Source organism: Ambystoma mexicanum, chromosome 12 (assembly GCF_040938575.1).
Source record: "Ambystoma mexicanum isolate Mex_15411 chromosome 12, UKY_AmexF1_1, whole genome shotgun sequence".
NCBI lineage: Eukaryota > Metazoa > Chordata > Amphibia > Caudata > Ambystomatidae > Ambystoma > Ambystoma mexicanum.
The window spans coordinates 122,065,822-122,092,753 of NC_090936.1; the positions used below are offsets into that span (position 1 = coordinate 122,065,822).

The 26,932-nt window shown below is 46.0% G+C and overlaps 1 protein-coding gene across 2 annotated transcripts in view; it reads left to right on the plus strand.

The window, feature by feature from the left end:
• SAMM50 (SAMM50 sorting and assembly machinery component) overlaps window positions 1–26,932 on the plus strand; it is a 396,549-nt gene that overhangs the window by 236,229 nt on the left and 133,388 nt on the right. For both annotated transcript variants that reach the window (XM_069628139.1, XM_069628140.1), the window contains exons 7-9: window positions 21,601–21,688; window positions 22,073–22,201; window positions 23,387–23,458. In XM_069628139.1, coding sequence (XP_069484240.1) covers window positions 21,601–21,688; window positions 22,073–22,201; window positions 23,387–23,458 — 289 coding nt within the window. The remainder of the gene's footprint in view (window positions 1–21,600; window positions 21,689–22,072; window positions 22,202–23,386; window positions 23,459–26,932) is intronic.

The window sequence follows — 26,932 nt, forward strand, 5'->3', positions numbered from 1 at the left end:
CGGGACAAATGGAATATACAAAAGAGCAGACTCTAGAAGTATAGTTTCAAGAGTTTTATTTGTGAGGTCTGCCCACCTATTTTCCTAAATCTGTTGGATCACTTCATAAGAGGACACATCAGTGAGGGTCAGATAATTTCCAATACCAAATGGATTTTTCTCTACTTCGGCACATCCTTCGTAGTGGACCATTAAAAAGCCCTGAACTTTGGGTGTCGCACAATCTTCCAGAAGAGACTAATATGATCTACTTATCGCTCACTGTGCCCCTCCCCCTATGATTTGAAAAGTGCTGTTGCTGTCCAAAGCCAGGTCGTCACTTAATAAATACCCTAATAATTACTCGGGCATTCCATAAAAACCCTAATTTGCACTTCCTTATAGTACACCCCAAGGACAAGTAGTGCACAGCCCCCTTCTTCCTTTTGCAAGTAGAGTATCGCTCTGCTATTCCTAGCCCATTTTCGTCCCCACAGGAAGTTGGTAATTTCGTGATTAATTTCCCTAAAAAAGCTGTCAGGCACCTTCACCTGTAACCTTGTAAAGAGAAACGTTATCCTCAGCATCATGTTCATCTTAATATCGACCGAACCGTGTGAACATTAGCATATTCCACTTATCTAGGGTGGCATTCACCATTCTCAGAAGAGGCTCGTAATTGAGTTCAGACTGTCTCATGAGATCTCGGAGTATCATTGTTCCTAAATATTTTATATGCGCCTTCTCTATATGCATTCCCACAGCGTCCCAGTTCAAATCCCCTTCTCCTCATTCCTTTTAATCAGGAACACATACGTTTGGGAGCGATTGACCATTAACCCATCTAGCTTATTATGTTATTGCAGCTCCTCCAGCACATGTCTAAGTGAGGCTTCTGGATTTGTTAGATCTAATCGGATTTTGTGTGCAAATAAGGATAAACTCCATCTCCTCCCTCCATAGACTTTTGATATTCTCGTGTTCAAGTATTGACACTGCTAGGAACTTTGACTAAGGTGAATAAGAGCGGTGTGGGGCATTTGGCCTGTCACACGTTGCTCCCACATATCTCCTTCCTGAATTTGACGCCTATTCTGTCCCTTTTCTGTCTTTTCGAGAACCACCTTTAGAAAAGTTACATTCAACCAGGTCGATCTCATTTCCTATGTCAAGAGAGACCAAGCATGTACACCCCCCCCCCTTTGCACTTGGTAATCTAATGTTGCCCGTGCCCTGCCTCCTCTGAATAGGTTCTACCTGGGCACCATGTAGCAGGGAAGGAAGCAACAGCTCCAGCCTATTACTTGGAATTTTTGCAAGGATTTTTGTACCATCATTCACAATGGAAATGGGCCAATAGGATTAGCAAGCTAGGCTGTTTTTACCCTCTTTTCTTATTACGGATATCGTGGTGTTCAGCATTGTTAGAGGGAGAGTGTATCCTTCCAGCACCTCGTTGAAAGGTTTTGCCAGCACTGTGGACAAGTATGTCAGAAAAATCTTATAGAAACACACTGTGTAACCCTCCTCTCCTTGGGCCTTTCCTCTTGTCACTCCCTTAATTGCCCTTGAAATTTCATCAGGGTTAATCAATTTCGAATCCCCTTCTTTCATGTCCCAATCTATGTAGATTTTACTGGTCTAAGTGCCTGTCCATTTATTTTCCTCCTTGAAGTTCTGATGTGTGTAATCGTTCATAAAAGCATTTAAACTCCTCTGCACTCCCTTGTTAATCACATATTCTGCCCCTTGGACTCTCATTTACTCCCAATAGTCGTTGAGCTCATCTGGCATCCAAGCCTATAAGGTAACAGTTTATCTGTCTTTTCCCCTTTCACAAAATGGTACTACTGTATAAATCTCTGCTTCTCTGGAAGCAGGAATTCATTTACTTCTATATGAATCCGTAACTCTGTTCCCAGTGCCTCATGAAATTTGTGATTGCGTCTTATTCTGGTCTGTAGGTTTTTGATCAGTTGTCTCGGCACATTTTTCTTTACCTTTCCCTCCTTCTTTGTGGCTGCACCTACTTTTATTGTGTCGCCTCGTACTATTCTTTTTGGCCTCTCAAGGCATTGAGTTATCTACCTCTCTATTATCATTTATTTCCAATTATTCATTTATCTTACCCCCTATTGCATCTGTCATTGCTTTCCCTTTGAATAGGAAGTCATTACATAACCACCTCCTTATTTTAACATAATTATTCCACTCTCCCAATATCACACATACTAGGATGTGATCTGTCTATGGCGTAGACTATATAATCTGTTTCCACCAACCGGAGTAGGAGAAGTTTATCCACCAACATTAGGTCTATACAAGCAAAGGTGCCTGTGAGTAAAAGGTGTATGCTGTCCTATCTCCCTTGCACTCTCTCCACAAATCTGCAAGACCTAACGTCATTTCCCTTTGCTGCTTCTCTTCCCTGAGAATCCTTCCACTGTTGTCCCATCTCCTCCAGCCACCTAAACTTCTTAGTATCTAACATGTTAAAATCTCTTGCCGCCAATTTCACGCTTTCTGCAAAAATCTCCACTAAGTGACTAACTTTCTCCCAAAATTGAACTTGACCCACGTTTGGACTAAATTTATGCCATGTTTTTTTTAACTTTCCCTGATATACCCATTTCAGACAAATACATCGCCCCTTGTCATCACTTTATACCTTGTCCATCTCAAATGCACATCCCAATCCTTTCAGAACAGCCCTCCCACCCACTTGCTACCCCCAAAGCAAACTTTCTAAAACTTTCTCCCTCTTCCAGAGGGTTTCTTCTCTTTCGCAAAATGGGTTTCGTGGACATACAAAATATCTTGCTTCAGTTTCCTCTTTATCAATAAGCGCTTAGAGAATTTAGGACCCTGGCATTAAGAGAGGCTGCTACCAGTTGAATCTCCTTTGCCTTTCACCCTCCTTATTTGCGAATTTCCACCTTCTCCATAACTTAACACCTTTAATATCTCTTGCAAGTCGTCGCCTTATCCTGGGTAGGATAGGTTCCTTTCCTTTGTACAATAGACCATGACAGACAGGACACAACAGGGATAACGCAAGAAAACAAGCTTTGCAGGTCTGATCCTCTTCCCCTTCTAACGCCGCTCTTCCACCCCTCCTGATTTCAGATCATGAGCCATCAACAGAATAAACCCAACACTGTTTACCTCTGATCGGTTCCTCCTCTTCCTTAGGGTATAAACACTTCGGGCTGCATGTCCTGATTCCGCTTTCCCTCTCAACACTACGAACCACCATAGAAATAACCAACTCCTGAAAGCCCACAATCATCTCTTCCCCTTTGTTTTATCTTGTTTCTATTCCTTTTGCTAGTTCCTGCTCTACCGCTGCACTTTACCCCCTCCATATTCCTTTCCTACTCCCCACTACCTCCTAACCCCTCTTCCCTTGTCTTTTTTCTTTTACACACTTCTCTATACTGTCACCCCCATATTTTGCCATGCTTGATGGCAAACTTACATCAAGCTGTCTGTTCAGTACCCCATTCCTTCAGTACTTCTCCTCTAGTCTTCCCCACCTCGGTTATTATCCTCTAAACCTTAGCCAATCCCTCCCAATTCCTCGCACTCCATTCAATTTAGAAATCCCTTCCTTATCTACCTCCCTCCTCATCGCTGCCACATCACCACCAAATCCCTCCCCTTTACAATTCTCTCTGGTAAGCATCATAATTATACTGCGCCAATTGGGTTGTTCATTCGGAGAGGGGTTGTTATATTTTTTTTATTTCCTGGTTTCAGACATCTGCATCCTACCCTGGGTTTCTCCTCATCTCTTGGTCTTCACTTAGTCCCTTCTCCTACCCTCTTTTCAGCAAGTAATTTCCTACTTAATCAGTTCAGTTGACACTCTGTATGTAATCTTCTGTGACCAGTCTTTATTCCCTTCCTTCCCATTTAAAGGCCCATAGAGAGAATGCTTCTCCCCATCCATATTTGACCCCCTTTATCTTGCCATTGGGATAGCTCTTTGCGCAATCCCCCCTCACTTATTCCCCCCCGCTCTCCCCCCCCCCCCCCCCCCAAGTACTCAATCTACTGAACACTCTTGGCTCTGTTCAGAATCCAAAAAATAGTGGAAGCGTGCTACTACCGTTCTCAATCTCCCCTATTCTTCCTGGAACTCCCCTGTGTGACCTGTCAAAAATTATCTGCATTCCTTCCTCTTGGACTGCCTTTTCCACATTCCTCTTGGGGTTTTTTCTTTCTCTGGTATCCTGAAGAAACGGAGGTTGCTGCAGCATTGAACATTTTCGATGTTATCCCTCCTCCTGTCTTTCCAGCTGTGAGACTGTGACATCAGTTTGCGCTTCCAATACTCCCACTGAAGTTTCAGTAACCTCGAACACTTGTACTCGGTTTTCAATTGAGTCTATTTGCTTTACTTGATCCAGTTGGAGTCCCATAACCACCATCCTGCCTCTGAATTTGAGGATTGACATTATGTCCCTCTAGGTGGCAGTTCGACTTTCCACCTTTTTGTCAATGTAAGAGCAGCCTGTCTCCATATTCAGTTTCTCTCTGTATTCAGGGTTCTCCCATTGAAATCTCTGGAAGGTCAGCCTCCAGCTCATCTGGGTGCTAGGCACAATTCCTTTCTTACTTTTCACTCGCTTCTCTTTCCCCTTACTTTTCACTTCCCTTCCTTTCATTTTCCTCCTTCTTCCTCTTGTTTCATTACTTATCATCTTTCCCCTTCATTTTCTTTTTTTCTTCTGCTAAGGCAAGGCCCTTTAATTTTTTACTGGCACAGGTCCCTGCCTCTATGCTCTCACTCCGTCCTGGCTCCTCCCTCACTGGCCTCTGCTCGCTCACTTTCTCAGACGTGAAGCTCCCCTTCCGTCCAAATATCTGCTGATAGACTAATCAGTGCCTTTCCCTTGGCAGCAGTCCTTGTCAGTATGTGAGCCGGTTGTCTGCCCTCCACCTCTCATTGCTATTTGTGGTCTTATCACGGTGGCGGGGGACGCCCACCTCCACATCCACTTCGTCTTCTTTCTTTTTATCGCTTGTTGGCGTTGGAAAATGGGGAGACACCACCACCAGCCCCACCACTCATTCTGCCTCTCATCACTTCCCCTTCACTACTGATTCTGAGGGGTTTGGAGCACCAGTGCAGTGGGTCACCATGGGAATCTTCTCTTTCCTTCCTCTTATATAAGACCCACCCAGTTTCCTACTAGTAGAGATGCCTGCTGCTGCAATTTCTGTCCATCCTGCATCCTCTTTCCTTTGCCGCCTGTGAGGGGTCAGAAATAAGAGGCAAACACAAAGTTATAATGCTTTCATTATCCGCCATCTTTATTAAAATAAAAGGGTTGGATATATGCCTCTCTGTCCCTATCCTAAAGACAGTTTCCCTCAGTCTGTGTCTCTTCGTCAAAATTATATAAACTGTCCTTGTGTCCAAAGCATACTAATCTTACCCTCACACTGAAAAGGAACAACTAAAAGAATAAGGTAAAGGTCTGTGACTTATGTTTGGCAAAAAGTATTTACAATTAAAGCAAGTAGATAAATCCAACAAAAAATGGTCTTTTCCAAGGAGAAATTCTTGGATGCAGAGGGTGGTCCCCTTCACCTGGATATCTCAAGTAGGATGGCAAAAATGCATTTTTTCAAACAGTCTCTTTGGTTCCTTATACCTCGTTCAGGTAGTTTCTGTGCAAACAATATATCCCACACCATTTAGCTCTTTCTCGGTTTCTTTGCACTGAGTTCACAAACAAAAGGGGTTTTATTCGCAATGAGGTGTTCCACATAGGGTTCTCTTCAACCTCTTTGATATTTTAGCGGACCACCTGATGTACTTGTCCATCAGAAATCCTCCTGTGCGCTCTTTAGGTCTTTGCTTATACCTTTCGACTAGCTATTTTTTTAATTTTATTTTGTGTTTTTGATATTCATTATACCTTAGACAATTTGTAACATTGAATATAAAAAAGAAAAAAAAGATTTCATTTTTAAATCATTTCATTAACTTTACAATTCATTGTCTTGGGAGAATAGCTCAGGGGCAACGTCCTCGACTTGGAAACAAGATGACACGGAGCAACACAGATTCGATCCCCGGGTGCGCGCTTAGAAACCTCTGGGTATTAACTGCATTATAAATAACCATATCGTACGTTAAACACCATTCTAAAATACCAACTTATCACAAAAAGCCTAAGACCTGTGCAAAACATGCAGACAAAACAACCCATTTAAATTGATCCATAGTATAAAAACTCCTACAATTCCTAAAACACATTATCAACTCCTAACAAATTCTTTATATCCTTTCTCCAGATTACCTGTTGTATTGTTAGTGACACATGTTCAGTTGTCATCAATCTCTGCCATAAATCTGGAGTCACTACTGCAATAATGGAGTGCACAAACGTGCCTAAAAATAATAAACAATACGAAACAGTCGCTGTGCATATCAGAACTTATTAATGTAGGGTCTCTAAGCAATCTAATTTGAAAAGGCTATAATGACGAAGTTCCTTCTGGATTCACAATCGGGGTCCAACTATTTCCATTGTAGGAAGGCAATTGATCCTAAATTTGAAATGCCACATACCCTCAGTGCCGGAAATTTCCTTAAATACAGTCTACCATTTTAAGTTGAAACATAGAAGATCCTGTTACGGTATATTTGTATCCTGTTCAGATCTTCCAAATCCGTTAGGTTGTCCCAATGTTTTATTTTTCATACTATCGTATGATTTTGAAATTACCATATCTGTGTCCTCCATGAACTGTAAGCAACGCTTCTTAAACTTACTTAAAAAACGAATGACCTCCCTTTTCAGTCATCTCCCCTAGGTATGAACCTTAATGTGAAGGCGTCATGGACACCATCTTCTTGAAGGCAAACATTTTTTTGTTAAGATATTGAGGCCACCACGATTGTAGGCCAAGTTACAGACGTATGACACTAATGGCTGTAGATCTAGGAAGTCCTAAAACTTCTTTCAAGAGTCTGCCTTCTAGCTTATCTAAATAATTTCTGGAGGTCACCACAACCAACTCCACCCCATATAGGACCAAAGGGGTGACCTTTAGTCGATAAAATTCAATCGATGGTGGCACATTACTTATTTATAATTATCTTCATCAGGGTAATGCATGACCTAACCTTTCGTTTTTAACCTGTTGGCCATCAAAAAGGGGAAGCCAAAGTATTTAAATGCCTTGACTTCACCACCTTAGGCTTATTTATGGACCCTACACAGTGTTTCCTGTTTCTTTTCTTTCTTACGGTACCGATGAAGGACTTTGCAGGGTTAATAGTTAATTCATTATTGCTTAGATATGCAGCAATTTCATTCAGAGATCCTTGCATACCAGCCGGTGTAAAGTCTAATTAAATCAATTGCATTGCGTATGCAGACAATCTCATTTTAAGTCCTGCTCATTTAGGGGGATACCCTCCCCAACGAATACTCGTGTCCCACAGATCTGCCAAGTAAAGGTTTACAGGGTACAGGCAATGCCGCAGCCTTGATGCACTCCCTTCTTCAGCGTCCTCTCCCTAGAAAGATTCCCTCCCGTGTTCAACCCAACTCTTGCCACACTATTAGAGTATAACAATTCCAGCATCGATACTACATGATCTCAGTTTCTTCCACAGCATATATCTGTTTACATTGTCAAATGCGGAGGAGAGGTCAAGAGCTGAAATGTACAAGGTCCCCAAGTGCTGCCCCGGCTTCTGTCATACAGGTTGATGAGATCAGACCACTCCCTAAGGTCCCAATGCTCTTCCTATATCCGGTCTGTAGGCGACTGAATCTATGTAGGGACTCGGCCCACCTAGTTAAGTCTTGTAAGACCAGAGATGCAGGAATCGTTTACGAAATGTTCAACAATTAAATTGGTTGATAGCTGGTAGAACCTTCTCGTTGGCTATTCTTAAAGATGGGTATAAAAGTAGATTTATGCCAGTCACCCAGACAATTACCTGAATCAATTATTTGAATAAACAACTGATGATACAGCATATCTAGCCATAATACTTTCCTGTTTTTCAACAGACTGTTGGTCATTCCATTTAAGCCACAAGATCTAGATTCACTTAATTTTTCAATCATCAACTCAATATCCATCTTGTTAAAATTGGTTTCCAGTGAGTACATGACATGCTGTTTACATTTGGCATTACCGTCAGTTTGGCAGTGGTCAATTCAGATGCCATGACTTCATACGTATTGATGTAAAAATCAATCCAGGCACCTTCTGACACACAAGAAGATTGGTTCTTTATTTGAACAGAATGCAGGCATTTGGATTTCAACAGGAAAAGCTCTTTGTTCATTTTCACAACTTCCACTTGCCGGTTTTCTTAGAGTCTCTGATATACTTTGTTTTACCATGTGTTTTTGCAAAAGTAAATACTTTTCTTTCTTTGTCTTTAGTGGGCCTCCTGGTATACCCCCCTTCCAGGAATCCTTTAGTAGGTTCATCAGATTCCCTAGTATACTTTCCTGCCATGTATCTTCCCACAATTTTAACATGCTTATTCAACATCAACTTGCCTGGTGTTTTGACTGCCAGAGCATCCTTTCATCTGGTTCTTGAATGCCCTGGTATACTCCCCTGCCAGGTATCTTGCTACAATGCCTTATTGTTCCGTATATTTTTAATGGATTGCCTTGTGTACTCCCCTGCCAGGAATCCCTTTCTGGGGTTTTGCAGATCCCCTGGTATGTGTCTCTGCCAGGTATACTCCCCCAAATGTTGGTTGCCTGATGGGCTTGTTTTACTTGGACTTCTTATTTGAGTTCAATGTCTTTTAGTATAGCACAGTTGTATAACTGCACTTTCTCTATACTTCATTGGCTTGAGGTACTACTTGTTCCAACTTTTCCCACGTTGATATTTCATATATGGAGACTTGTTTTAGTTCTGTCTTAACTTCTTCATTAGTATTCATTTGCTCAAGGTAACACTTGCCCCAACTTTCCCCATATTGACATCTCATGCATGAGGATTTGTGCAAGTTCCATCTTTTGTATTGTACTTGGTCAGGTACTCAGAACAGTTTCTTATTGATCACATGACTGTCAGTAGGCCCCAGGGTCCCCAATGGCTCTGGGCAGATTCACCAGTGTCTGGCAGTGTCCCTGATACGTGGCACGTTGCTGCATGGAAGCTTCCTCTCTGGGACTGCGTTTCCCACTCTTCAGACCTTCTCCCAGCTCTCCTGTCAGCTCTGCGTTCACCCCTCCCACCCCCGCCGTACAACTGCTGCTTCGCGGCACGCCCACATCCAAGCTAGCGCTGCTGCTGGATCTCCGACGGTTCTACCGCAGTGCCTGCTGTCTCTTTTGGCCTCATGCCACGCCGGTAGGTAATGCTTGCAAGCAGCCATTTGTCTTCTCCCTCGGTTCTGGTTCCTTCTTCTACCGGTGTCTGAATGCGGACCCCATTGTTAAATGTCCTGTGCACCAGGCTTCATTACAACAACTTGTATGCATGTTTATCTTGGTGTTTCCTTCAATCCACATTAACCCCTTCCCCTTCTTCGTCTCAGTATTTGAGGTTGTGTGAGTTGAAGTTCATATGATTTCTGGGAATGCAACATGATATTGTTTAAGATTTTTATTTAGAAAAAAACATCAGACATAGGAGATGTTAGGTGTGTGTTATGTGTAAATGAGGCATGAATGGTATTCGGCCTAGAGTGTTTTACAGGAAGGGTTTTGGCGTTTTACAACGGAGGGGATTTGTATAGTGACAACAAGCCATCAGAAACTTAAGAATTGAGGTTTTCTGCCTCAGAAAGGGAAGAATACTGCATCTCTCCCGATGGGGGTCACCACCTTCCCCCGACAGCCATCCCCTCCCACATGATCCTACCTCATAATACTACCACCAGGGTCAGGATCAGGTAGCAGCTGCCGTCCCCTGGTCACATTGTCATGATTCCTGCCCCTTATGTCCAGCCCTCCAAGATGTCAGGCTGGAGCCAGGCCACAATCACCTACATGGCCCTCAAGGGCCTCTCCATCCCTCCAAAGACCCACTTGGAGTCAGACTTGGCGCTTGTGGCACCAGACTCACTCACTCCCATAGGATAACATTGAGGATTGGACTTGTAGTACATTGATGGGGACACGATGGATGCCCTCACATATTTCGGTTCCCAGAACTGCATGTGCAGTCTAGTCTTTTGGGTGTGGTTCAGCCCAGAGACACCTGGTTTACCCAGAGACTATTTAAACCACGCCCAGGCTGAGAAACATGCTTTGTGTTTTCTGCACCTGCAGCGTGACACTCCTCGTGTTCGGATCGGTCTCCAGTAGGCCTGCATCTTTCTTCTGTGCTCAGCTCCTGCAAGAACACCGTTAGGAACAGCCTTACCTTGCGGCGCTTCTGCCCATCATTCATCGCTCCTTCTATTATGCGGGCATCTTTGGCGGTGTCATTCCCATCCCGGAACAGCTCTTCCTAAGGAAAAGGGAAAAGAACAGAAAAAAGGCATTAGTAAGTATTCAGCAAATCTTTGCTTATTTTTAAAGACTGTACGAGCTTCAAACGCTTACCTGAATCCCAGCCGCTCTGGGGGAACTCTGTCTCCGGAACTTCTCATCCATCTGCAAGAGGGAAAAGACACTCGTGGTTAGCGTGGAAACATCTAGAGGCGCTGCATACAGCGCTTCCTCACCGCATTTCTTCTTCATAACTGGCATCCACGCTGAAAACGTCGCGGCACCTAAAAGACACAGAAAAAGAACTCCGTTCAATACAAATACAAATACGAAAGGGTCGCATCGCGCTCTCACTCACCTTCAGCTCTACTCATCTCAGCCATCCCCGGACGCCGGCCATCATCTAAGGAAGGAAAGGAATGAAGTTAGAGAACTGTTCAAAAGACTCATTATACTTACCTGTCGGACTCTTGCCAGTGAAGTAACTAGGCAGCAACGAGCCAGCATCAATCAACGCGCCCCTGCGCTGAAAGCAGGACGGAGAGCACACTTTCCAAAAAAAAAGGTGAGCTGTGGATCAATGGGAAGGGTTGTACCCCGGGGATGAAGGGGTTAAAGTACACAGAGACAATAGGGAGTTTAACTCTACCAATCCTGTGTTTCAGGCCCAGCCTCCAGTCGAGTAGACTCCAGGGAAGGGTTCGAGGTCGTAAGAGGTCAGAACAGGCTGAGTGACATCCCCGTGGATACCAGGTGAGCGTTACACACGTGTAAGGAGATCTTTGATGGGGAATCAGTGATGATGACTCAGGATTCATCACACACCTCAGCCTTTACTTACTCTCCTCAGGCTTGCTGCTCTTCCTCCACCAAGATGGCCAGTGTGAGACTGCTCTGCCGCCTCGCCCAGTGTTGTGTGAAAAACCAGAGGATGTTTCACAGGATAGTCCCCGGGGATCCCATACTCAGGTGGCCTGGGAAAGGCCATTGCATTTGGTTCCAGACCCTGGGGTGGACAAGCGAGGGAGGATCACCTCGGTAGGGGGTCCTCAGGGAGTAGGGTGAAGCACCTGATGGTGACACATGGCATCCCACTTTTTCTTTAACCCATCTAAACCCTATCCCTGCTTATTTTATGGGAAACTACAACTCCCATAATTCATCCCCACTTCACATTGACAAGTCTACTGAACTGAGGAAGTTGAGGAATGAGACCAGGTGGATTACTTCTACTGACTTGCAATGGCTCTGTCCCTCTAACGAGATCAGGCAGAGTCAGGCATGTAATACCGATTACATACACCTGCACTTGTTAACACTCCCTGTCAGGATGAAAGGTGGCACGCACAGGCACACTCTGAGCGAGGCTGGGTGCAAGAAGGAGCAGCTCTTTCGGGTCTGATGCGAACTAGGCTATGGAAGTTGGAAGGCCAAGGGGCCTATCGGCTGCTGCAGAGAACGAGAGAGAGCCAGGTGAGAATTCCATCCTTTTGAGAAGTCTTAAGCATTCCGTGACCGAAAATGAGTGAGGGGAGAAGAGGAACCTTCAGAATGCTTCCAGATGGCCTGCTACCCTCCCGAATGAATGACCGTTGGGGAGGAACAAAGGAGGCGTTGGTAACGGCCTTGACTGCTACGGGAAAAGCATTGAAGATAGAAGCACAATTAACATGACTGGTGAGTTATCGAAGGCAAACAAAAGCCCAGTTTGTGTTAAGGGCGAAAGAGGAATATAACACGAGTTGAAGGTTGTGCGTGTACCAATGAAATGCGTAATGAAGAGAACAAGGATTGTATACTTTTCTCAGCATTCAAAGTAAGAGTGTTCCTGCGACACAGAATCACACATACAAAAGTCTCTGTGAGATATTCTGAGTAATGGAAAGCAGGAAACAAAAGCAAGAAAGTAACCGCAATCCCGAGCAAGAGTTGATTGATTGAAAAGCAATTTATATGAACTTTTGAAAACCGCCAAGGGGGTAAAAGTATAGAGGACATGAATTTGGAAAGATGCCAAGAGGGCAAAAGTAAAACTACAAGTACTAAAGAGCATTGGTGTTGTGAAGATTGTTGATTATCAAATTGTTTGAAAGGAGATCGAAGTGGTCATGCAGAGGTCTGCTTAAAATCCTTGCAGCTTCAAAGGTCTTTGATAGTAAAATACAAAGACCGGCTCGAGCACGGCAGAGGGAAGCCTATGTTGAAGTGGCAAAGTGAAAGCCAAGAGAAGAACTGTATGTTTGTGGTAAGGCGAAGGACGCCTAAATAATTGATTAGACTGTCAAAAGTTTGAAGCCCAAGCCTGCACTGTTGAATTGTACCAGCGAGCCAGAGTGTGCAAGACTGATGGAACTGTATCATCCACCTATCCCTTTTAAGAAACTCTCAAGACCTTGTGCTTGTGAACATGCGGAAGGGAGTTGTTACCTAAGCCATTCTGACATTTCTTTTAAGACCCTATTTTTACGTTTTTGTATTCCCTTTACACATTTGTTATTTAAGAAGGGGGGGGGGGGCAAGGTTTGTTTTTTTAGTATAGGTCTTTTATTTTGACTAGACTGACTTGGACTCGTTTGTTGCTCATTTTAGGCCGGGATTACTCCCATTTTAGAGTTGGGGCCGTTAGGAATTCACCAACCCCATTGAACTACAAAATAAAGGTTTTCGGAACTTGCATCTATTGTGTCTGTGTCTACAGTTTATTTATTTATTTATTTATTTAAATTTATATAGCGCGCAAGCAGCCCAGGGGCATTGAGGCGCTGTTACTTGCAATAACTTAGTTACATGGTACATATGATAGCGATTGTTGACACATTATGAGTAGTACAGGAAATCATACTGTTGTTACAAATATAGCATTTGGGCTATAATTACAAACCTAAATGATAAGCATTTGTGCTGATGTGTCGGTCCTTATGTGAAGAGGGTAGTTTTCAGTGTTTTGCGGAAGGTGGTGAGGGAGTCCTCGCCACGGATGGTGGGAGGTAGGGCATTCTAGAGGGTGGGCGCGAGGTAGGGGAAGCTGGACCCACCCGCTTTTACTCTTTTCACTAGTGGCACAGAGAGCATGTTGGTGTACGGGGATCTGGTTGGCCTGGTGGTGGAGACAGGGTGGATCCTTTGAGAAAGGTAGGCAGGAGCAGTGAAGTGAATGCACTTGTGGGTCAGTGTCAGGGCTTTGAATACGATCCTTTCCTTTATTGGGAGCCAGTGGGCTAGTTTCCTGGCTTCAGAGATGTGTTCTCTTTTAGCAATGCCTTGGGCTGCCCGGAGAGCATTGTTCTGTATTACTTGTAATCTCGCTAAGTTTTTGTTGGAGGTTCCAAGAAAGAGTACATTGCAGTAGTCTAGCCTGGAGCCGGTGATGGCTCTGGCTATGTTGGTGCAGTTCTCTTTGGATAGAAAGGGCCTGATTGCGTTGATAAGTTTAGCATGATATGCAGCTGCGGATGCTATTGCGTTGACTTGTCTATCCATGGATAGGCTGGAGTCCAGGTAGACTCCCAGAGTTTTGACAGAATCGGAGACCGGGATTTTAATGGAGTCAATGGTGAAGTGGCTAAATTGGACATCTAGGTTTTTTAGCGTGTCGGGGGAACCTACCAGGAGGAGTTCCGTCTTGTCAGAGTTGAGGCATAGTCCGTTGTCAGCCATCCAGGCTTGGATGGTGTTGTAGAGGTTGTTGAGGGTCAGGGAGTCGGTGTCATAGATACCTGTGAGAGTGAGGAGGATCTGGGTGTCGTCGGCGTAGTTGGTGTATGAGATGCCCATAGCGTCGAGGATGAGGAAGAGGGGTCGTGTGAAGATGTTGTATAGGGTGGGGGAGAGACAGGAGCCTTGGGGTACACCACAAAGTATAGTAGTTGGGGATGCGGCGGCTAGGTCAGAGAATACTTGCATAGTTCTGTCTTGTAAGAAGGAGGTGATCCAAGATGTGGCCTCTGGGGAGAATTTGGCGGTGGAGGAAAGGTGGTGGCAAAGGACGCCATGATCCACGAGGTCGAATGCCGCGGATAGGTCAAGGAGTAGGAGAAGTGCTGGTTTACCCATGTCTCTAGCATCGTCCATTTGGTTCTTCAAGTCAAGTAGGGCGGTTTCGGTCCCGTGTCTAGGGCGGAAGCCAGATTGGCGGAGTCCAAGGAGTTTGTTCTCTTCAATGAAATGCTGGACCTGCAAGTAGGCTGCTTTGTCCAATATTTTGAGGAGGAATGGGACAGTGGTGATAGGTCTGTAGTTGTTGGGGGAGGTGGGATCGAGAGTTGGTTTTTTCAAGAGAGGTCGGACCCAAGCTTCCTTGGGGGAGGCGGGGATTTTCCCTGTGGTAAAGGAGGCATTAACGAAGGCTGTTAGGAAGGGCGCTAGCGCTTCCGTGCAGTCTTTGATAATGGAGGCTGGGCATGCATCACCTTTGCAGTTAGAGGGCTTGATGTTCCTCATAATGTTGATGATGTCTTTTTCTTGGATGGGTTTGAAGGAGAAGGGTAGGGGGGGATCCGTGGCGTGTGACGGGATAGGGATATGGCTACTGGGTAGGGCTTGTTTAGTGGCTAGTATTTTGCTTTTGAGGAGGCTTAATTTGGTTTGCATGGCCGTTTGTATTTTGTCACACCAGTCTTTGTCTTTGGTGAGATTCTGGGGGGCGGGAGTGGGTGTCTCGAGCTCTCTGAAAATGGCGAAGATTTCTTTGGTGCTAGATTGGGCTTCCGAGATTCTGGATTCAAAGGATTTGGCCTTTGCTTGGGTGATTGCCTTTTTGTATTTGGTGGATAGGGCTTTAAAGAACATCTTCTCTTTTTCAGAGTGGGACGTTTGCCACTGTGTGAGTGCAGCTTTTTTCTCGTTGCGGAGTGTGAGGAGCTCAGGTGTGAACCAAGAGTTGGAATGGGTAGTGGGTTTGGATTTGCGTGGTTTGAGAGGGGCAATGGAGTTGATAGCTGCTTTAATGGCAGTATCATAGGTTGTTGCGAGTGTTTCTGGGTCTGATGAAAAAGGTGGTCTGAAGGCTGGGCCTTGGAGGAAGGGCAGTAGCCTTTCCTTGGTGAGCTGGCGGGAGCTTCTGGTGAGGCAAGGAGGGAGCGGTTGGGGCAAGGGGGCAGCAGGGGAGCTAGTGGTGAGGATGCTAAAGGTGATGATGTGGTGGTCAGACCACGGGGTGGGATTGTTACCTGTAATGATGAGTGGGCAGTTATGCTGTGCTATCCAGTCAAGCGTTCTGCCTTGAGTGTGAGTAGGGCTAAGGATGGTGTTCTTGTAGCCTAGAGCATTGAGGGCAGAGTCAAGGGATTTGGCTGCTACGTCCTTACTATCCCAGAGCCCTAGATTGACGTCCCCGAGGAAAATGGCTTTAGACTGTTTTTTGAGGTAGTCAGAGAGGAGGTGGATGAGAGAGGCTTGGAAGTCTCCTGTTGGGCCTGGGGGGCGGTAAATGGTGTGCACAGTAATGGTGCAATGGGGAGAGAGGGTTATTTTAACTTGGAGGTAGTCGCAGTTGTTGTTGGTCAGGGATTTCTCTATCTTTCTGATAGAGAGCGAGTCTCTGGCAATAATTGCTACACCTCCACCTTTGGAGAGGTGGTCTTGTCTAGTTATGGAATAGCCAGGGGGTAGGGCGAGGGATAGTGCCGGGCCGGAGGCATCATGTAGCCATGTTTCTGAGATCATGAGTAGATCTAGGTTGTGGGAGGTTAGGAGGTCATGTATGTCTAGGGCGTGGGCATTGATGGACCTGGCGTTAATCATGGCGCATTTCATGTGGGGTTCAGTAGCGCCTGAGAGGGGGTTCATGATGAGAGAGGGTTTGGTGGAGGGGGGGTTGAGCTCTGGGTGTTAGGGGAGATGCAAATCACAGATTTTACACTGGGGGGGTCACATTTTCAGCAGTGGTGGACACATGTGGTATAGTATTTGGCACATTAGCATTCAAAATGGTGGTAGAAGAATTGCAAATCACAGATTTTACACTGGGGGTCACATTTTCAGCGGTGGTGGACACGTGGTATAGTATTTGGCACATTAGCATTCAAAATGGTGGTAGAAGAATTGCAAATCACAGATTTTACACTGGGGGTCACATTTTCAGCGGTGGTGGACACATTGTAATCACATTGGTTATGGAGGCGGTATAATTGTACGGAAAGTTAAGTACTTTGTTGGTGGCTGTGTAGGTAGTACTTGACGTGGATGCAGGCTTTGAGGTTTCGCGGGGGTGCCTGGCCTTATCAACGAGTGCGGAGGGTTGTACAGTGCGTGAGCATAGCCGCGTATTACGGCTATTCGTGGGAATGGGCTGTGAACTGAGGGCAGCTTTCAAAGTACGGGCGCGCAGCCTGAAGCGCCTTGAGGTGGTGCAGGGGTTGGAGAAAAGCTTGCAGGGGTAGAGCTTCTTACCTTCCGGGTGCGGCGTAGGTTTAGGGCAAAGGAGGGGAGGGGCAGGCAAGCCGACTTGACGAATGGGCAGCAGACTTCGTGGAGGTTTCGGATACTTCCATGGAAACTGCTCTGGCATCCATCTTAGCAGGTTTCAGGACGGCACACGCGGCGGGCGGGATCACAATGGAACACACGGTTGTTCCAAACGAGAGAACAGCTGATCCAGCATCCAGCTGGAGTGGGAGGAAACGTGCTCGCAGCGGAGCTGCAAAGAGCACAGGGGGCCTTTTCTCCTGGCCTTCTCTCGTCGGCTTCGCCTCTCGGCCCTCTCCCCCTCCATTTAAAGCAGGAGGGGAGGGGCAGGCAAGCCGACTTGACGAATGGGCAGCAGACTTCGTGGAGGTTTCGGATACTTCCATGGAAACTGCTCTGGCATCCATCTTAGCAGGTTTCAGGACGGCACACGCGGCGGGCGGGATCACAATGGAACACACGGTTGTTCCAAACGAGAGAACAGCTGATCCAGCATCCAGCTGGAGTGGGAGGAAACGTGCTCGCAGCGGAGCTGCAAAGAGCACAGGGGGCCTTTTCTCCTGGCCTTCTCTCGTCGGCTTTGTTGATAACATGCCTTCCTTCCTTACAGTTGCTTTTCGGTCTTTCCTCTGGGTGCCCAACCTCTCGTACACCCTCAGGCTCACCTCTGCCACTTCCGATCCCCTCTCCAGCAGTGACCACACTTCCACAGCCTCCTTCTCGCTCCTTTCATCCTACCTTGAACCAGTGGTCCAGGGTGCGCTCACCGGAGCTCACTTTCTTCCCCTTTAGGAGAGTTCTGCTCAGATCCTGGAGGTAGAGGTCTCACCCCTGGGCTCACCTTCCATTCATTCTTCAATTCTGTGGGCTTGTTCATGAGTTTTATGGGGAAAACTGGGCTGGGCACTAAAGCGGCTCTGAAGAGCCGCCAACTTTCCCTGTAACTCCTATTGGCTTCTTATCATGCTATTCTTTAACCTAATAGTACATCAAATGTTGATGGAAAAGTTGCATTATGGGAATAAAGTGACCTTGCCTTGGTCCATTTCTCCAATAGAACTTGAAAGGACTAGTGTTTGATAGAGAATCATTGGAGTACAAGGTGCGATTTTATAAAGTCGTCCATTCTGGGCTTCTCAGACAAGGGGCTAACTGCAGGTTTCCAGCCCTGTAGCTTCTGGAATCCAGTAATTAACTCCAAATGTCTACTAAAATACATGCAGCTTAATTCCAAGTTTGGCGGTGTGGGAAAAAGGTGGCAGTAATTGCGTTACAGGTGGGAACAGATGTTTCATCTGGAACACACTCGTTTTGTGATGTTGTAAAAAGCTGATATTGTATTTATGTTAGTTGTCTTATAAGTTATTTATGTCAACTGAGTAACTTCATTGTATGATTGTATTATTATATGTTGTGCTGTATTTGAGGGTCTATTCGCTTATTTTGTATTTTCATATTTTTTATGTATAATTATATATTTTTGTATTTCTCTTTGTATTCTACCTATTTTTTCAAGGTACAAGTACGTGGTTTTTTAATCAAAAGAATACGTGTAGGTTCCCAGTATTACATTTACATATGATTATTGTATTGTCCTATCTCTTTGTTTGAGGAAATATATCTTTATTACCCCTGAAGGTAGAGATAGTGAATGTTGGGGGTATGTTTTGCCTTGCCTTTTTGATTCACGATAATTGCGTTACCAACACTTTCTTTGGCGGTAAGTGAATTGCCCCTGTTTTTCCTGTATCGCTGAATTATAATTTTTGGCAGAATTACCACACGTAAATCTGCCAATTTTCTAAGGTAACATGGCGGATTCACCTCCAGTGTGATGCGGGAGGTAAATCCTCCACTTTACGTCCCAACAATGCTGGATACATGGCACAGTAATTGCAGCAGTAAATCTGCCAAAAAATCCCCATGGATTGTGATGGATGCCAAAAATGGGAAATTGCACTGCGCTTCCACAACTTGCAATCCTGTGGTAAACCCACGGGACCAAATCGCAGTAGTTAGGCAGTAATTCCACAATTTTACCCCCAAATTACCACAAAACTGGGAGTGAGGCCTATGGTCAAAAAATATATTCATGTTATAGTTCCGCCTACTTCAGTTTGGATCATCTTCAGGTGAGCCTGACGTCCCCACATCCGGCCCACCCACAAATGGGGCCACCGTAACCTGCCTACTCATAACCAAGGCCGTCCAACAGAGCACCTTCCCCACTATATTTAGAGCTCCTGCTAGAGACCCTTTCGGGAACCAACCGGACATCAGTTCTGCACCCGATGGCCACAACTAATCTGGACGAACACCAAGGAGCGCATGCTAGGTTCAACCACCCACCTGCGACCATAACCGCAAGGGAAGGCAGCCCAGGCCTCGAGAGAAGCCGAGATGGTCTGACAAACCGCAGCTAAGAACATAGGTAAATACCATTAAGTGGCAACCAGAGTCACACCAGAGGCTCCACCAAACCAACCGACTTACTAACTCATCGCCCCTTCCTGCTCCTCCAACATAACCAATGCCACTACTAGAATATGGGATAGTCACTACACATAAACACACCAAGAATCGATTTAATGTTCGCAACCCACCATCTCTCTGAGATTCTAGAAGCACACCTAGAGGGACCCTCCCCTTTCCCCGACACATTGTCCATTAAATTCTCAACTACACAATCACATATCGACACAATAGATGGCCTACACCACCAACGACTCTGCACCCCTTATGGATACAACTAACCAGTGCACACAACCACAACCCACCCCAACATCATACGACATCCACACCAACAAAAGCACTAGCACACATTCAAGGCACGGAGTCTTACCCATACGGTTACAACTCACAGGGCCTCCCGAACCACATGCAAAAAAAAGCTTAGATGCCAGTTCCTCCTGTTTCTGAACCTACCCATTCCTAGCCCCACTAACACCCTCAAACCACCTCTCTGTCATAGCCACGCGAGTGCCTGGAGACTGCCCGTGGGTGGTAGCAGTGCACAGTATAAATCAACGTAACCTAACGGGTGCGAAAATGTCCACTAGATGGCATTGTTGATCCTGCATTTATGTTTCAATTTAATACAAGGATGCAAGTGGAATGAGGTCAGCGCTGCCATCTAGTGAGCATTTTCGGATAAACCCCTAAAAGGTTTGCGGGAGCAGAAATTGGATTAAATTGAGTTTGTCAGGAATCCAAAAACGTATTTATAATGCTGGCTCGGGCTGTTGGCCTTTGAGTCCAAAACATCTGATGAGCTAAAGGTTGCTGACCCGTGCCTTAGCTCCTAAGTGTCTAGTAGTTCCTCTCTCTGCTGCAAGCTTCCTTCTAAATCGCAGCACTACCCAGGCCCAGGAGGTGTGGGGAGCTTCTTCCAGCATGTTGTTACTCTTGTATAGGGTGATCTTAAATATTCTCATGTCCAGGGCACCAGATAAGACTTTGAGGACTAAAGTATTTTAATCCTTACTTTGGGAAGTTGGGAGTAAAAGGATTTTTTTAACAATGTAAAATGTAGCTTTCATTTCCGTGTGGCATAGTTTAGCAACAATACTTTGCTATCCAAACTTTCTTTATAGCTATCGATTCCTTTAAATGTATAAAAAAACTAATTTTTTAAAAAAAAGAGTTCCACGTTAAGCAGCACCATGTCGGGGGTCCTCTTTGTGGAACGTGCTTCTGCTGTTGCCACTGGCTTGATTACATCACCTCAGAAGTGTAGTTTGCAGATATGGTCAGACACATGCATATTTGTTGCTCCCGTTTTTCTTTGCTGGGATTGTTGACCTGACTCTAGAGAGTGAAATAGACAGGCATGCAACTTACCTCTGGCCATACACACATTTTTTGCGCAACCGCTTACTTGTTAAGATGTGGCTGTGAGATATGTTTCACACACAGTTGCTGGCTTTTCTGTCTATGTAAATACATCCGGGAGAGGCCCCAGTCTCCCCATGATGCTGCTGGTGACTTGGGCCATGCAAAAACAAAGTGGTGATGGCTGGAAGGTTTAGAATGAATCTTCTACTTCTGGCAATTGCTCTGGCCAACCCTCCAGACCATCGTTCTTCGCCTGCCAAGCCATTACAGAAAGGGCAAAGACCATAAGCAAATCAGGCTTGGTCCCACCCCCAAAGGGGCAGTCCAGCCCGACATGCTAGGTCACATCCCTTGTGCACGAGACCACAAGCACCCCCAACCATGTTTTGGCATGTTAGTGTCATCAGTGAGTAGCTTGGGGTCGCTAGGCCCAGCAGGCACGGGAAGCACGTCTGGGCATAACTGTCCCACTCGGGGTGACAAAGCAAAAACAAAGAGGTGATGGCTGGAAGGTTTAGGATGAATCTTACACCTCTGCCAATTGCTCTAGGCAATGCCCCGTTCCCCACCACTCTCCCCATTCCTCCCCCAAAGCATCCAGGATTCCACTTCTGTTCCACCCTTCCCCTGCCTTTCATCTTGTATGAATCCAACCATGTGTGCTGCTTTTTTCATCATGTCGCTTATGGGAACGCAGACTAAGAAGGCACACTTTTAAGGCATTGATGCCCCTTTGATGATCTCGTTAAACAAATTGTTTTCCCATGCTGCATTATGGGTAGTCCTGGTTTTGGGATATATGAAAGCGACCGATCTCAAGTCGCAATCCTGCATGCATGCTGACCTAATAGGGTATTACAAATGCATGTCCCTAGTCCATTGCGCTCTTGCTCTTGTGACAGTAATGCGTCCGCTCAGACCCTTCTGTGTGCTCTTTTTGCAGCTTCTCTTTAAATCTCTATAAGGTAACTGGGCAGTTTCCGTGGAGCTCGCTGCGGGAGACCGACAAAGGAATCTCTGCAGAAGTTGGAGTGAGTAAAGCGTCTCCTTTTCTGTTATTCCGTCAACACAGTAGGATTTATTTTTTTTGTCTGTACTTGGGGCCCTGTGGTCAAAAAGGGGGCACATCCCTTATGGACAAGTGGCATTAATCTGGCAAACCATGTGCGCCCAATGTGGGCTTTCGAAGTGTTTGTGCTGGGAAGCTGAGGGCGTTGGAGAGAGCGGGAGAGAGAGAGAGAGAGATTGATTGATTGAGAGAGAGAGAGAGAGAGAGAGAGAGTGAGATAGAGAGAGAGATTGATTGAGAGAGAGAGAGAGAGAGAGAGAGCGAGAGAGAGAGAGAGAGAGCGAGAGAGAGAGAGAGAGATTGATTGAAAATGACAATGCTGATTTCGGTTTACTTTTATTTTTAGTTTCCCCTGTGGAAGACCAACCATAGCCTGAAGTGGGAGGGCGTCTGGCGAGAACTGGGCTGCCTGGCCAGGACTGCATCCTTTGCTATACGGGAAGAAAGTGGACATTCGCTTAAATCATCTTTGTCCGTAAGACAATTTGCTATCAAAATACACTTTGGCTATTTGATGTGCTGTTCATCTCGGACACGTGTGTGTGTGTGTGTGTGGGCGCCTGTGTGAATCCTATTCGGGCAAATGCAACTTTCAGTTTGGTACTGATAAGGACCGGTTCCAGCGGATCCTACTGTAAACCAATGTGTATTGCTGTACTAGAGCGGGCGCACATTATTGTTCTAGGATCACTTCCATGTCAGACATTGTTGGGATTAATTTCTGTATCTCTTAAAGGCATACTGTTAAGTTGGGGTCCTGGCCAAGCATGACACTGACACCAGTGTAGGAATAGGAAACCTCTTTACTGAGTTCGGGGTACAGGATTACATTTAGGCCACATCAGGTATGTGACATGGACAGATATCCACCATTCACAGAACCATTCAGAAGATACCCTTCCCACACACAGCATTCCATGCCGGTCACTCCTAGCCTTCCACGCGTGCAGGGAAAGGCAAGACACACCACATACACCGCAGGATGCACATTTAAACAGGCCTTCGCATGCATATCTTTGCATTATTGACACTATCCAGGAACGTTTTGCCAGGGATCTGCATCCTGCAGTTCCCCAGATGTTTTGGACTATAACTCCCCGGATTCCTGACCATTGATGCAATTGTCTAGGGCTGATGGTAGTTGTAGGCCCGGATTCCTGACCATTGATGCAGTTGTCTAGGGCTGATGGTAGTTGTAGGCCCGGATTCCTGACCATTGATGCAGTTGTCTAGGGCTGATGGTAGTTGTAGGCCCGGATTCCTGACCATTGATGCAATTGTCTAGGGCTGATGGTAGTTGTAGGCCAACACCTCTGGAGACCGTAGACTGGCTTATTTGAACATCTTTTGTATTTTTTTTTGTCGCTGGCTTTTGTTCATACACCTCTGAAATCTGTTACTGTTATTGCTTTAAAATGTTTCTGAATTGGCCGTCAGCGTTATTTATCGCAGCCGGCACGAAGCCATGTGCGTATGTACTTAAACACTGAGCGCAGGCAGTTCAGTGATGGCATCTGGGCTGCTGGTGCTGCTCGCTCTCTGCTTAGGCGAATGGATGGCGTTTCATGATCTAAATGGGCACTTGGTTGTGTGTACCCGGGAAGAAGCACACGTCCTAGACACATGAAAGCTCTGTGTAACTTTCTCTCCTCCTTTGCAGCACGCCATGGTCCTTGACTCGCGCAACTCCTCGATCTTGCCTAAACGAGGAGCGCTGCTGAAAATTAATCAGGTAACGTACAACAAATATGCATGCGTCTGACCATGTGTGCAGTAAGAAACGGCTGCGTTCATGCCCCGATCGCCGATTATAGTTGCTGCAAACGTTCCTCGCTGAAGGTTGCCCAGGCCGCACAAGGAGCGAAGTTAACCCTTCATCTTGTAATGCATTTCCAAGCACTAGTCTAAAGCGTTCTGTCTCGGGCAGACTAATTCACTGCCCCGCATCTTGGAGGGCCCGCAAGAGCTGCATGTGGTGATGGCACCTGCTAGAATCTGGCAATGCAATTGGATGTGCACCGTACTGGTGGAGTGCTGGTATGCATTACACAGCACAGCATACTTGTGCACCTAATCCCCTGCGTCTAAGGAGTATTGGGATTTAGAGCTGGAGTGACTAATGCTTGCATCGGCGTTCCTGTGCTCCACATGGTAGTTCACATGGTTATGGGACTGTCCGACATATCACATGAAAGATCAAACCTTCATTGTTGCTAGGAAGGAGAGACCGCCACGATTTTCCATGAAAGGATTCTAATGTGTTCACATTCAATGTGAATTGGTAAAATGGAATCCCTGTCTACCCAAGTAGCCGAGCAGGGGATGGCTTCTTTTGGTACTCTCTCCTTGGACACCGAGGTTAGTGCACCTAACGAGGTGGGGCACACGTGGATTGTAAACTTATAAGAATCCTTGAAACTTGCACTGTTTGGCTTTCAATGAAGGGAAATGGCTGACATGAAATCAACTCCTCTGCTAACTCTGCAGCAGGGAAGAGTACATTTTCTGATGACCTATTAAAACAATATATGACACAACTACGAGTGGTGAGGGAGTGGTTCTCGGGCGGCACTTCGATAATTTGGCCCAAACATGACAGGGCAGTAGTGGGAACACCCTTGGCAGGCGCTCTGTGGCTCGAAAAAGCACACAGACCACCAAATGGACATATTGGTAGAATCGTGGGCATAGTCTGGTGGCGGACATCTGAGACTTATTGCTGGCGAAGGGGGCCCTATCCACTATTCCAGCACCATTTACATCCCTATTCCATAATATGCATTTTCCCCCCTGGTGCTAGAACAGGGAGCCTTCAGATGCCGCGGAAGGTGGGAGCCTAAAACTGTGAGACCTGATGAAGGGGCAGGAAATTATGTTGCTTGAGTCCTGTAAACGGCATATAGGGGTGGCCGAGGGGGAAAGACATTGCTGCTTTCAGTTAAGGCACTGGCTGGCAGGTCTGCACATTAGAGCCGGTGCCAACAGACAACTGACCCCATTTGAGAAATTCATAATGACGCAATCGGGGTCGAGGAACCTTGTCTCTTCCCTTTACAAGCTTCTCTTTGAGTGTCCGACTCAATGGGCGTACACGAAAAGGTGGGAGAAGTCGCTGAGTAGTGAGATTTCAAGGGAAAGATGGGAACATCTATGGGGCAACATACCTAAGCTGATGCTCTCCAGCCAACGCAGACAAATGTGGTACAAAATAATGCTGCGGTGGCATTACACACCAGTAAGAATGCATGCAATGTACCCCAAAGTGTCGTCCGGCTGTTGGAGGGGATGTAAAGATAGCAGAGACAGGGCCCATGCCTGGTGGGGGTGGTGGGATCTGAAACCATCTTGGAATAGGTGAAGGCCCAGATGAGGGAGATATTTCCTGGTAGTGTAGATACAGACATCATGATTTGGTTATGTGGGGTTTGTGGACCTAGATAATAGGAGCTATGCTAAAAAAACAAATGAGGGGGAATATATGATGCGTTTTATAGCAGAGTGGCTAGTCATTGCGCAGAAAAGTGGCAGCAGAGACAAGCCCCGATAGAGTTTGAATGGTTGCAAGGAGATGGGGATGCTTAAAAAAAGACTGGAGACCTCCAAAGCGACTTTAAAATGCAATGGTGTCTGCACAGACTGAGAATATTGGATATACTGGGATTATTATTGGTATGTGCCTTAATTGCGACAAAGATATGTACATGTCTCTCTTACAAATGGGGGAGGGTCAGGAAGGGGAGGAGGGAAGAGGGTGTTTGACACTTGTATTATGCAAAAACCAAAAAAAATAAGGTGCGTGTGTGTATATATATTTGTGAGGCTTGTGGAATCTGCTTGGATCACTTGCTATGCATAGGCCGACATCTAGTGGAAGCTGCAGAGTATTTACATCGACAGGGTGTGCCAGTAATACTATCCCTAGTGTGACGTCCACTGTACCCATAGTCCTTCACGCATTGAGGTCCCTCAGATTGTTTTTTTCCGACATCGTGAGCGGACGCTTCTCGCAGAGTTCAAATTCGGCATAACACCATTTGCTTATGACAAGTTTAAAAATAGTTTACTATTTCTGTCCTTTCCTCCCGACTTCGACCAACTCATCGACGCGGTGAAAAAGAAAACGCCGTCGGACGAATTCAAGATTCGGTGGACTGTTTCGGCCGTGGAAGGCCCACCAGGACTAGGCCCTTACAGTAGGGAGTGGTCATTGTACACTGCATTTTCCAACCCTTTTCCCTTTCTCGCTTGGCTGCCTTTCCCCAACATGGATAGAACACCTTTCAAATTCTGCCCCACGTGTGATAAAATGCTTCTGTGGATCGGCAAACGGAGTCTGCAGCCTGTGTCTAAACCACGACCACGAAGAAGGGCACTGTCGAGTTTGCAAGCTCTTTAAACCGAAGACGCTTAAGATCGCAGAACCAAACGCTGGGCCCATCATGCAATGCAGGCCAAGGCCGCCATTGACGTGGAGGGAGCTTCCAGACAACCGGCGGCTCTGTTATGGGGCTGACACCCGGTGGCAAGAGCACTACCCTTTCACACGCCACTAAACGCACATGCCGAGACGCCATCAACTAAACGCCCAGATACAGCGTCTAGGGTGAAATCTGTTGATTTGCTGTCCTTTGGGCATTCGAGATCCCGTTCGCCCGATGTCAGGCCCCAGAAACCGAAAGAGGCCACCTATAAAACATCGACCGAACGCCGGCAGACGAGGCAGAGGCCTATCCCACTGCCGAAAGTCGACAGCCTTCGTCAAAACACTGGGTTGTCTCACCTGATTAAAACACATGTCCCTGAGAGCCTTTTAAAGGCTACCCATACCAAAAAGTATTCCTCCAAGAGTTCTAATCACAAGGACAAGTCTCAGAAAGACAAGTCTACCCCTTCCAAGTCTCATAAGGAAAGGTCTACCCCTTCCAAGGAAAGTTTACCTGAAGAAGATTCTTTGGCTGAAGCCTTAAGAAATAAGGGCCTTTCCACACCTACACCCTTAGTACAATACCCTATCCAACCTTACCCTGGGGCATCCCCAGTTCAGCCCAATGGACTGCAGAGGACACAGATAGGGTGATGTCAAGAATGACCTTTTTTGCAAAATGTTTAAAAAAATAAAAAAAAATCCTCAGGCTATCAAACTTTCAAATTACTCTCCTGCTACTCAGGCTTCCAGCTCTCAGCCCCTGACTTCCACTTCTTAGCC